We start from the raw sequence: 12,429 nt of genomic DNA on the forward strand, positions 1-12,429 counted from the left end.
GTGGATGTATGGTAGTGGATGTATGGTAGTGGATGTATGGTAGTGGATGTATGGTAGTGGATGTATGGTAGTGGATGTATGGTAGTGGATGTATGTGCTGCCTTGACAACTATTCTCAGCCAACCAATCGTTGGGCACGTAAGCCTTCGCCCAAGTGGGACCATTGGAAGCGCTGCCTCAATAAATGCCAAGAAGTCCGTACCTCTTGACGCGCTTTGAACATGACCTTCTCTTCACCAGACAGAGGGGGACAAAATTTTACCATCGACATGAATTTTGTTGCTACGACAACTGTATTATTCCAAGACTCCCCCACTTCCTAAATCCTGAGCTAGGACTCGTGACAAAATTTGCTTTGGTATTAAATTAATATTGGTGTTATGATGCACAAACGCGGAAGGGACTCTTTGCGGGCCACCTGCAGCCACCCCAGTCAAAAAGAACAAATAGCGATCTTGATCACCACCTCACTTTTGACGGCTTCTTGTGATGACATCTGGGTCAGTGTTAAGTGGAACGATATTCAGAAAACTCCGGATAGTCGGCTTCGACGCTCGGGCTCAATATTTCCTAAGGTGAGTTAGAGGGGAGCCTTGCAATGTCTTTTGAGTTCGCTGCCAAACCGTACTAATATACCTACCCTGCGGATTCATGCTCCTATCGTGAGCAAGCCAATGACGACGGAAACCTGCAACCTATGTTGAACCCCGCGGCATCGTCAAATGCCTCGTCGTTACCCACACATTCGTCGTGACGATATAATCTATTAACATGTCGCAACACTTGAAGGTACATAGTATACCTATTGACATACGGGTTTTAGAAAAACTTGGAGAGTATTTAGCGAAGGCGCGATTCTAAATAGTTTCAGGCTCGAACGTTTGCGTAGACTGGCAGCTTGGCCTCAAGTGCCATCCCGTGACCGCCGCAATAGGAATACCAGGTGACAGAGTAAGCGTCTTACTCCGTGCTCGACCAAATGCTAATGATGCTTTGTAGAATGTCGGCGCGATGCGGTTGCAAGGCAGCATTGAGAGGCTGTTGAAGATAGCAAAAGCGACCGATTTGATATTTATTCAGAGCTCGGGAGACGAGGATTCAAAAGTCCGTGATACATCAAGTATGGAGGAAGCGCCACTAGCACCAGGGACTTCTGTCCACGTCACCAAGGATGTTATGCTTGTGGTCCCAGAGGGCGCAACAATCGATTTCGTTTTTATCTCCGAGTCGCCATGAGTCGGCCGCGGCGGTTGCTTTTCATTAGCATTGGCCTGGTTCGCTAAGGGAATGTCCCCTTCTTGGCCTGGTTCGTGCGGAGGCAGTATGTCCGTTATCCGATCACTAGCTTCAATCTCGATTGGCTGGAGCACTGCCGGGTTGATATTGGGTTCCAAAGTTCTGGATGTGAACAGCGTATCTAGGTTTGAAGCAAAGATGCTGCTGGGTAACGATTGTGAGGTGCTGGTGATGCCACAGCCTGTCCCAGAGTCTGATGGATTTGCCTGTATGACTGCACTGATAGTGGAAAGAGGCTTATCAATGTACCCATATTCCTGCGAGCATGACCGTCGACGAACCCACCACACGTGACCGAGGCATGGTGTCTTTTTTGAACCGGGGTTGGCGTTTCTGGATTCTCGACATCACCTTGGCTGTCCATTCCGCTCAATGGTCTCTTCTCCGGGCAGCGTTGGTCTCTGTGGGTGTTATGCGAAGATCGAGTCGTGGGGGAGGGCTGGGTCGCGGCTGAATGAGGCTTGCACAAGGCTTCCTTCACCCAAGTGACATGTTCGCCGCATGCCTTGATGACTTCCAAGGGCGGTAGTTCTAGTGCGTCGAGCGCCGACTTCAATACCCAGTGAGCTGCTTCTACTTTCGTTGGAATAATGGTGTAATCAAATATGAGTTGGGTCGGCAAACCAATCAAAACCAGGGCAGCCAAGACAGGGTCTGCGTTCCAGCCATCTCGATACAGACGCAGCCAGCCATCCTCGAAAATAGCCCTGGGGCTGCTGCGTGGTTGAATAACTTCGGGGATCTTGGCTACTATCGAGAGCTGCGGACCCGAAAGCGCAACAAAAAGATCGATCAATGTTAGGAAGTTTACATCGGAGAATTTCTGGCCCTCATAGCGATAGTGCAATGCGTCCTTCGACGCGAAAACTGCCCTCTTCGAGCGATCGATTGCACGAGACCGCAAAGCCCGTTGTGCGTCGATCTAAAGCTTGGTGCGGTTCATACTCATGTTAAAAACATGTTAAAAGGGGAGAACGGATGGGCAGTCAGAAGTAGGAGCGGGGAGATGTCTGAAAGGATGTAGGAACACAAGACGAAGTACCGAGCTGTCATTTTGAGCAGTTGGTAGTAATGTCCCATCACACATATGCAGACGGACAAGGCAGCTCACCGGTCTGAGATCCCAAGTCCAAGGCTCTGCCGAACCTCACCCCCGAGCAGCCTCACAAAGCGACTCACACGGCCGGTCAGGCTAGTGCGCGTCTAGTCATGGGCTAAAATAGCTCTGTGGAAGTTGCCGGCGAGCTCGAGCGAAGGGCCTGCGGCTTTTTGACTTGCTGTTTCCTCATGCCTGACGAGACCCGCGTCCTCAATAAGCTTTGTTCATTCTTATCCTCGAACATTACGGTCCACATGCGTCTCTGCAGAGGGTGTATTCAGAATCAATCTCGAAACCCGAACGACAACGACAGCAAAGCAATCCTGACCCTATAGCTTTCTAAGGCGAGGCACAAAAGACTGAGAGAATGCCTCGGCACAACAGCCGTCTGGGCAGGATAACTTTGCTGCAGCCAATACACATCAAGCACTGCGGTGTTGGACTCGTCATTGATGGAATTCTGAGCAGCTTCCATGAACAAGTCACCTTCGCCTCCCAGAACCCAATGCGCAGTATATCCGAACCTGCAAGAAAGGACTCGCTGCTTCTTCCGATCAAGGACAGAGCATGCACAGAAGGCCACCATGGTCGCGAGGCGGGGCAGACAAAAGACGGACGAGCCAACGTCCGGACTGCGGAAGCGTCAGATCCTCGGCCGGGCTGTGAGCAATACTTAGGCAGGGAGCAGCGCGGCGTTAGCGCCGGACACCGCGGCCTTGAAAGACGAGGGGCCCGTCCAGAACCCATATTGGTTATCTTGGTTATGCTGTCTCCCATGCCATAAATCGGACGATGGGCGGCCTGGCTGACTTGGGCAAGAACGCTAAGAGCCATGGCCAGTGCGCGATCCCTTCGCGAATGAAGCATGGCGCACTGGCGTTCAATGTGCGAATCTGGGTATACACAATTGTCAATGACTTGGTTATCGATTGATGATGTGGAAGCTACTGGTTACAACGATCCGTACAGGCAGGGCGACGTTATACAATGCGTCTCCCGCTTCTCTTCGAAACGCCCAACGTCTTCCTCTCATGGCAATCTTCAGGCATTGATAATGAGAAAACAGAAGGAGAGAGGAGTAAAGTAGACACAGCGGAAACTCGGGTCTCTTGGCAGCCTATCGCAGATAAAATGCAATACGGCAGGGGACAAGAAAGCATTGCTGCCCCTTGGGGTAGGTCGCTGGACGATAACGAGCAGATGAAAATAGCAAAAATGTTGCCTTCGCGGTACCTGAACTCCGAGGGGGACGGGCAATGACGAAAATGAGCAAAAGCTTCTCTTGCAGGGCGCCGCGGGCTTCAGCTTGTCAAATGCATGTGCTGCTACACTTTCCATGCAATGTCTCGCGATACTTCGTGTGTGCCGTTCATAGCCTGCGGGCTTGAAGCTTGCTGCACTTCGACTTCGTGAAGCTCCAATGTCCCTGACTTCGAGGCGCCCCCAGCCTTCCATGTCCTGTGCGCGGATTCTAAGCAGAAACGACGAAACGGGATTGAGTAAAGGAGCCTTTATCGTCTTCGTGGGGACCTTCAAGTGCTGCTGGAGCGGCCTGGCGCTTGCGTAATTGCGCGCTGGCGACACGTCTGAGTGACCTACCCGGTTTGGACCAGAACGTCGCTCCTCGCTTCTTGTGTCCATGCTTGAACCGCAGATCAGTCAGCTTGGGATCGTGGTAGAAGTCGTTCAGGATCTTGCAAAGATCGAAGGAACCGCCCGGAGCCTGGAGATGAATCTCGTATAGTCGGTGGCGCATCCAGTCCAGGGGCTCAATGTCTAGGTCGTAATTGGCGAGCTCGGACAGGGTTTCGCACAGGCAAGAAAGGGTTTTGTAAGACGTGATGCAGCCCCCGGACGCGTTCATGAATTTCTTGGCGAGTAGCTGGTAAGGGCTGATCTGTTTCGGGTCATCGAGGAACTCGATGATCTTATCGCCTCGGCGCACCCACTTCTTAGTCGTGTAATAGTAGGATTCACTCCCTTTTTTCTCTGCCCAGCGTTTAAGAGCTTTCTGGTGCTTTTGTTCCCAGCATTCCTTCTCCTTCACGACCTCCGGTCGCACATCCGTCCAATGGTGTTCCCAGTACTGGTCGCCAGGGTGTATCTTGTCCCTCGGCACGCCTACCATGCACGCGGGCGAGGTGTAGACAGTCCCATCGTGTCGTAATACAAGATTTTCTTGGTTGATCTCCACCAAAGGTTCGCTTGGATTTTCCGGGGCGGTGGGCGAGTTGGGTGCCGACATGACGGGCATCACAGCTAATGGAGACTGTGGTCTGCTGGTCACGGGCCGGTTTGCTGGGGTAAACCCACCGTTGGCAGGTCTGAAGTCCCCTGTAGATGGGAGAGAGTGCCTCATGGACAGGGGAGCTTGGGCCGCCGGCAACAGCTGACGATGCTGAGGCGTCGCATGCTGACGGTGCTGCTCCGGAAGCTGGAGGACCATAGGCTCGTGGCCAGCTCTGGAAAGAGGATGCGGAGATCCATCCGGCGTTCCAATAGCTGGATGATCACCGTTGTGAGAGGCAAAGCGGTTCAGGCCATCGCGCTCCGCTTGTACAGTGTCGGGCCACCCGTGAGGACTGGCACTTGACGGTGGGAGCCAATGCGCCTGGCTGGGAGGCAGTGGCAATGGTCCGTGACCTGGGATATCTCTCTCGAGGTGAATCTTCTGCGCCCTCTTATGTTTCTCCCGGCGAATCCATTCACGAAATTTTCGGTCACGAGCAATCCTCCGCGCGTGCTCGCCCTCTTCCCTCTGCCGAATCTCAGAGTCACGAACACCCCGACCTGGTGGATCTTCCACTCTCGGCCAGCTAGTCGAGCTGTGAGGGCGCCGTGAATCTTGATGTTGACGCTGCGGCTGGGATGAAAGATGACTTCGTGGGAACGTACGGTGGCGTCGACGGCCAATAATGCCCGGGTGTTCACTTCGTGGAGGATAAGTAGGCACTATGAGAGGAGGCGGCTCTGCAGGTGATGGAACACGCGCGGACTGAGCGAGTGCTTCTCTGGCCAGCTCTCGCAATTGCAGGCTGGGGGACGTCGGTTTCTGTGCGTGTGGTGGTGCCACTGCTGAGACCGCTGACAGCGGCGGTGGCAGCTCGATGGCTGCATCCTCAGGCCAAGGGGGGCCGCCTCGCTTCTCTCGACAATCATTGGTCATGAGACTCATCTGATGCTTCCATTCCATGTGCTGCGTTTTCAGGTCATAGACATCGTTCCAGCTACTGTACTCGGCCGTCAAACGCTGCGACACGTCGTTCAACTCATCTTCGGTCTGGGCTCTGAGGCACCTGTAGTCTTTATCGATCGCATTCAGCTTGACTCTCAGCTCGCTCAATTGCGCGCGCAACTCCGTCGTCACGCGGCTGTGCTTGGTCGCGCGAGACTTGAGCCAGCGCTCGAGTGCAAGTTGATACTCGTCCCGCTCACCGTCGGGCAGCATGCCGTCGAAACTCGTCCCCACAGTGGCCATGACAGGCTCTATTCCGCCTTGCGTGGCAAGCCGGGAGCTGATGCGTCGGAATCTCGGTGACAAGGCCACGTCGTTGTGGCCGTCAAGATGTGGCTTAGCGATGCGAACACTGACTTATGTGTCGCACAATGTGATTTGCTCGACAGGGGAAGGCCAATATCAAAGCGGAAAACTTTCGACAGTCGAGTTGTGCGCTTGCTGTGTACGCTGTATGAAGGTGCAAGGGACCGGGAATTTTGGTGAGTACTGCTGAGAGTTTCTTTGGACAGTTGCCAGGGCAGATGAGGACTGACGTCGACGCGATGTAGGATCACAGTCAGGAAAAATGTCAGCGAGCAGATACAGATGGCGTAGCAAAAGTTTAGCGGCCGTGCTGGCTGCTGGTGTCGCCTATTTAAGGTTGATTCGATAGGTGGGGCGTGAAAAAGGGGGATTACGACGTTGTCAAGGCTCTCCGCTGGCTCGCACATGTCCTGCAACGCAGTCCATACTTTTCGAGTTCACCATCGTCATGGGACGCATGTGATCTGGGGGGTGCAGTTCCCATCCTCTCTCCATAGGTAGTCACTAATTCGGTCCGTCAACCAGACGAGTATCATTGTCGATATGTACAGTACGCTCCTCGATGGCAGAACACTCTGCGGATCGTATATCGTCCGCATTGTGTGGTCTGCCTCGTGTCTGTTTTCTCCAAGACCAATTAGAGCTAGGCATAGGTGGCGCGTGCGTCGACTCAGCGGTCGGATACAAGGCAATGAACAGAGGATGAAGCACTTCCGCGGCGATCCCGGCTGTGGTTGCCTGGTTTCCCTCATGTGCGTCCGTGCGCTTTTGGTTGAATTGACCGGGGTCACGGTGTCTGTGGCTGCCGATCGCTCTGGGGTCAGTCTACCAGGGTCATTGAGCTGAACGGGGGTGGGGAGGGTGTATCATCATTCAGGGTCTGGCAGTGGCAGGACGCCCTCGTCAGCCGCGATTCAAGTTCTCGTGGCCAGTGCTGCGATCCCTGCGCTGCGGCGCGTCTCGACTCGGACTTGCCGGCTGGTGAGTGTTACGGTTCGGTCCCCTGTAATCTCCTATAAGCAGCTACTACGCCAGTATTGATCGCTCGTCATTCGATCCATGCCTGATTCTTTGCCCATGGTGCAACGGCTTACGCCGTTACAGTGAGGCTGGTATGACACTTCTTCACTGCTTCGGAAATTGCATGGCTGAATACGTCTTGTTCCTGGCCCAGTCGCTCGACGCGCAGCTGATCCTGACTTGGCTGTTAAGTTTGGTTCCCGCTGTTCTAGACGCTGTGGCATAGGCGTCCCTCCTCGAGGCGTGCCCCGTACGCCGTCCCCCAGCGACTCTGCACTGGGGCACTTCCATGCGATTTGTTTCGGGGCCGAGTTCAGCTAGGCTTGTCTATACTACGTACAATCACCTTATATCGCGATGTGACCCGTATGATATGTAATATATGATGATAAGTATTATCTAGTGGAAATGGTCAATCATACCTCTGCAGGCGCTGCTGGCTGTGCTCGTTCAGTGCATAGAGAATGCCGTCTACATGATGCAAGATTTCATTAGTGTCAGGTCTTAGCCTGGAGGCAATTTGCATAAAAAGACCGAGGACCGGACCGTGTTGATCGAGCAAAAAAGATGGCGATGGCGCGGGCTCGTGGGAAAATCGCTTTTGGATACAAACGGCACTCACTGCGCACGATAAGCTGCCGGCGAGCGACGCCGAGACGAGCAGCGCCCGGGACCGCGTCCGACACACTATGACGATGCGTATATCAAGGGCAGCTTCGTCTGACATGGCGAGGATGTGGGTGGAACCAGCGGGAAGGGCGTGGACGGCCCAATCAAGATGCGGTAGGATGCTGCATCCGGTAAAGCTAGCAAATGCTACTGTGTTCGTGACCCACAGCCCACCCTGCGGGGATCCACGCGGTCCGTAGCTAGGTCAAGATATTCAAACCTCGGCGCCCTGGATCGTATAAGCGAGCGCAACACATAGGGGATGCATGCCAGAGGGGAGGCGCTACGACGTGGACGCTGCCGAAGATGATGGATGGCTCCGCCATATGGCTCGCAGAATAGGTCCAGTACGGCTGGCCACGAACAGATCTTCGCCCGCTGCTCGTGATACGCTTGATAGTGCAGGATGCGTGCTTGCTCCAAGACTCGCTTCGAATCAGGCCGTGTCGGACTACGAGATCGGATGGGACCTGTCCGCTGGCTCCATCCCAGCCAGCAGCCCCTGCCTTCGACAGTGCAGCATTCCCCTCGGCCAAGGGAACCGGGCGCACGGGTAGATGCGCAATCTCTCTGCCCAAGGCCCGGTGATGTGGTTGCTGGGCCGAGTGTCGGCGGGATCCAATGAAAGTGGCATGGTCTGTTCCATCCAAGGGGAGTTGAGGTTTGTCGTGACTCGTGCGTATGGATACCAACACCAGGCCGCAGGTGGCCCCAGCACCGGGAATTGCGGCATACCGATGGGGTGTGTGCATGGATGTGGGGCCCGCACCCGTCTGCGCACTTCTGGGGCGCACAGTGCCCCACGGCTGGCCGCAAGGCAGTACTTGATTGCAGGGGCGCGCCTACCATCCCGAGGCGGCCTTTCAACTTCGGCTTGCACGCATAGACACACCACACACCATCATCATACTGGCGGCTTGCAACGGAGGCACGCCCACGTCGACGCGCGTAGGCAGTCGAATAACGTTCCGGCCGCCTCCGTGACAAATTCGGAGAACTCGTGCGACTACGTTCCTCCACAAGCAACACAAAGAAAACGGGCCATCTGGCCTGTGGGCTTGCCGGGTCCAGGGGTTGTGAAATTCCTTACACTTGGTCGATTCACCAGGATTGCACTGCTCGTCCGTCGTCAGAGAGAGGGGAACGCGTCGCCCGGGTTAAGCCGTCGTCCTGGTGTATATCCACGATCGTCGCTTCTCTACTGGCACGCTTTCAATCATTCGAACGGAGGCATCTGAGAAGCACTTTTGAGTAGGAGGGAGTCCGCCACCTCGTTGTGTTAGCATGCCAACACGCTCCGTCTGCCCTGCCCTGGATCGGGCGCACTCCATCGCTCTGACTGTCATCGCGCCCGACCCCAACCGCAAGGCATACTCCATGTTCCTTCAGCTTCCGTGGTGTTTGGTATCCTGGCGCGAAGTTCTCGGCTACCCCGACGTGCTCAGGAAAGCTGCAGGGTGGCTGCAAGGGTTACGTGGCCCTGGGCTCCGAGTGTGCAACTGAAGCTGCTGGCACCTCCAGTGTGGTCGAGATCTTATGAAAAGTAGCAAGCCTTCCCCATTGGCTAGGCATGGCTGCCCAGTCATGCCCAGTGGTCCCATGCGTCCAAGCTGAGTGAGCACACTGAGCCAGTTGCCACGACGCACGCGCTGGCTCGGATCGTCAAAAGGAACGGGGAAAGAGTTGCGCATGAGAGCTCGAGTGCCGCCCGACAATCTGCGCCCTCGCCATGCGTGTGTGGCGCAATGTTGGTAGGTCCATCATGCGCCATTGCATGAGGCACAGCACGAGGTGCAGATGACAGTGTCAAGGCGACTCGCGTCAGCGAGCTGCCAGGGGTGATAGGGGAAAGGTTGGGTGTACGGAAGAGCTCATGCGGGCGTTCGCCTCACATCAAACGGTCTAGATCCATCTAAAGGTATCACGTCATGTATCGCAGAGCTCAGTCTATTGCTGGGATACCTCTCTTGCGGCTTGGTGAGTCCGGACTGCCCACCCAGATAGTGCAGCAAGCAAGCCAAATCAATGTCTGCAGAAGGCCGATGTTGACGGTGATGCCATGCAGATCCGTCCCGGTTCCATCCTGTTGTGGCAACTCGCACGCTGCCCGCACAGTGACACGGCTTGCACAACCCCCAGTCGCGAGATGAATGTGTGTGGGCGGGACGATCCTGCGAACCTGTCATTTCGTGGCGGCCAGCATGTCTTGGGCGTTCCTGGAGAGCACCCACAATCGCCGATCGTGGAGGGAGACGGAAGTGTTCTGTGCGCCGGAAGGAGAACAGATCGTTGCCGAAAGAATTACCCTAGCTGCATGCATAAACGGACTACACATACTGTAGCCGATGGCCAAGGTGGGTGCACGGCGGGTTCTAGATCGCTAGATCACGACAAATTTATTCATGTACTATAGAATTAAATTCTGCGGCAGGGGTGCCATGTAGGTGAGGCTGCAGGGACGAAGGTGTGTATGTGTGCTGTGGTGGTTGCGCAATTGGTTATTGATACCGTTGGCACTTTGTGATCTAATATCTCACCGTATGGGTGGGGCACCATCGCAGCCAACTAGTACCGTAGTTGGTTGCTGGGTCACCCACCAACGCCTTGTTTGTTGTAGGGGCTAAGCAAGGGCAGCCATACGTGATCCCATTGTGAGCATGCATGCATCCACGACCGCCAACGTGCATCCTGTTATATTTGACTATCGCCGCCCCTATCACATTCCCGCCCAAAACTCTCTTTTACCAAGTCTTTTCCCAAAATAGTACCAATGTCTGCCGAGGAACACTGTGAAGCTCCAGAGCACCTTGACCCAATCAAAGGCTCCTTCGCATGTGTTTCCGCAGGCGGCTGAGCAATCTACTAGATACGGGGCAATGCAGCCTTCTTCCCCGTGCCGTTCTGTGGCAGTTCCGCCGTCGCTGGTTGTGGTCGCCCAATCGGATGTGCAAGCTCGACAGCAGGGCCATGGATGGATGCATTATACCAAGCTGGCTGGGGAAACAGCCAAAACGAGCCATCCAAATTGGCCGCCGGGACGGGCCAGAGGGGCACTGTCAGATCACTTCTGGCGAGACTTGCACAAAAAGTAGGCGTGGCTTTGGCCGTGGGAACAACGACGTACGCCGCAACGGCGAATTAAGGGCGGGCAAGCCCTTTTCAGGAGGCTTGTACGGCCTTGCCGCGGACCTTCAGCTGCCCTCTGACCGAAGCGGAAACACGACGTTTAATCCTCATCCAAGCTCTGTTCCTGTGCAATGGTGGATAGGGACTACCCAAGGCTGCATACCGGCGGCTGTTTGTACTTGAGCGAGTCCATTTGTAGATAGACATGGGCGGTTCCTGAACGTATCAACAATAACTGGGTTGCCACCGAGCCGCTCTCCTGCGCATATCTGTGGATACAAGCCAGACCGATACTATAGGTCTAATTAGGGAAGTCACAATATTAAGCGGTAGTACTTGCCAATCCGTATCCATTCAATACACAGGAGACTGCAAGTACAAACTGTACGGGGCAACGGTATTTGCGGCTGCGGAAATTAGGCGTGTTCGCTATGGCAATGCGTGAGGCTGCGCAGAAAGGTGAGGTGCCTGTCTCGGGGGTGTGCGAAGGGCGGCCGGGTACCACGCTAGTGGCATTGAGACTAGCCGATGGTGCCACGCCTAAATACGCGCGCTCCTGGTCCGCCGCGCGCAGCCTCACGGGCGAGCAGGTTCCATCACGCCGCCTTGCCCAGCTCTGCTACCACGCGCATCACATCATGAGTCGACTCGGGCTGCGGCCCAGCGGCAGGTTGTGCTGTCACAAGGCATGCAAGATCATGACTAGCGGCAAGCCAACGTGAACTTGGGTTGACCCATCTTCGGCGTTAAGCTCCCCGGGCGACATGGCTGGCCTCCGCCCAAGATCGAGCTGAATGTTCATCGGCACCTATGACCCGCACTTCGCACGGATCATAGGGCTCTGCGCTGAGATACCCAAAGCGGAAACTTTGGTGGAGAGTCTCGTGCTCCAACGTAACAGCAGCCACACGGTTGACAATGACCCCTGAGCTTCATCCTCCGACCTTACTAGTACATGACCCATGCCATACCCAGCTCTCCGCAGGCCCCCATAGGCGTCAAGCGCCAGCATTATCTAGGAGTCCCATCGACCAATGTCAACAGGCCATGCGCATGCGAACAATTCCATTCGTGGTGGACTGTCGGGATGTGGAGAACGAGGACCGCCGTGGAAACGACACTGGCCGCACCCGCACGGCTTGTGAAGACGCGACTTGTGCGTGGCGCTGAGGCTGCGCTGTGGAATGGCCGTGTAGGCGAACGTGCGTCTCATGCAATCTGTGTGCATGAGGTAAGTGGGATGCAATACCGAAGACTTCCGCCTGGCGTATCTTAGCACTGTATGGCCACACCACGTTCGTAACTGCCGGTGGGTGTGAGTTCCCAGGCCATCTATCAGGGGATCACGACCAAAACTTCTCCATTTTGTGACTCATACTGCTCACGCGGGCGTCAAGCATCAAGAGCAGTCAGCGTCCCGACCCTGGCGCGGAAGCCTCCAAGTCATCTAGCTAGCACTCCGGGGCAAGGACCGCTCGAGTAGAAGGCGGAGATTGACTCTGCCTTCTCGCTGCTACTGTACCGTTCCACTATCGTTCAATCTCCTGAATTGGACGGTGTGCGATCCTAGCATCCACACCATCGCAGCAGGGGTCGTAGTGCTGATCCCGCCAGCCCTTGCTCTGAGGCCACCGGGCGACCTCCAGCCGCAGACGCCCCTCGGGGAAAGCAACAGTTG

The 12,429-nt window shown here is 55.3% G+C and overlaps 3 protein-coding genes across 3 annotated transcripts; 1 reads left to right on the forward strand and 2 right to left on the reverse strand.

Moving 5' to 3' along the window:
* Positions 1–1,076: 1,076 nt before the first annotated feature.
* F5Z01DRAFT_641184 (uncharacterized protein) lies at positions 1,077–2,383 on the reverse strand (the record flags this gene model as incomplete). Its single annotated transcript, XM_046262564.1, has 3 exons — positions 1,077–1,510; positions 1,546–2,218; positions 2,339–2,383. 3 exons carry the CDS (start codon positions 2,381–2,383, stop codon positions 1,077–1,079), a joined length of 1,152 nt encoding a protein of 383 aa, XP_046113364.1.
* A 1,181-nt stretch (positions 2,384–3,564) lies between these two features.
* Positions 3,565–5,093, reverse strand: F5Z01DRAFT_669182 (uncharacterized protein). Its single transcript, XM_046264406.1, has one exon. It carries the CDS (start codon positions 4,839–4,841, stop codon positions 3,867–3,869), a length of 975 nt encoding a protein of 324 aa, XP_046113365.1. The 5' UTR covers positions 4,842–5,093; the 3' UTR covers positions 3,565–3,866.
* A 3,023-nt stretch (positions 5,094–8,116) lies between these two features.
* Positions 8,117–9,342, forward strand: F5Z01DRAFT_669185 (uncharacterized protein). The gene has a single exon (XM_046264407.1). The coding sequence runs from the start codon at positions 8,183–8,185 to the stop codon at positions 8,861–8,863; it is 681 nt and encodes a 226-aa protein (XP_046113366.1). The 5' UTR covers positions 8,117–8,182; the 3' UTR covers positions 8,864–9,342.
* The last annotated feature ends 3,087 nt before the right edge of the window (positions 9,343–12,429 follow it).

This window comes from Emericellopsis atlantica, assembly GCF_019669845.1.
Source record: "Emericellopsis atlantica unplaced genomic scaffold F5Z01scaffold_68, whole genome shotgun sequence".
In the NCBI taxonomy this organism is placed as follows: domain Eukaryota; kingdom Fungi; phylum Ascomycota; class Sordariomycetes; order Hypocreales; family Bionectriaceae; genus Emericellopsis; species Emericellopsis atlantica.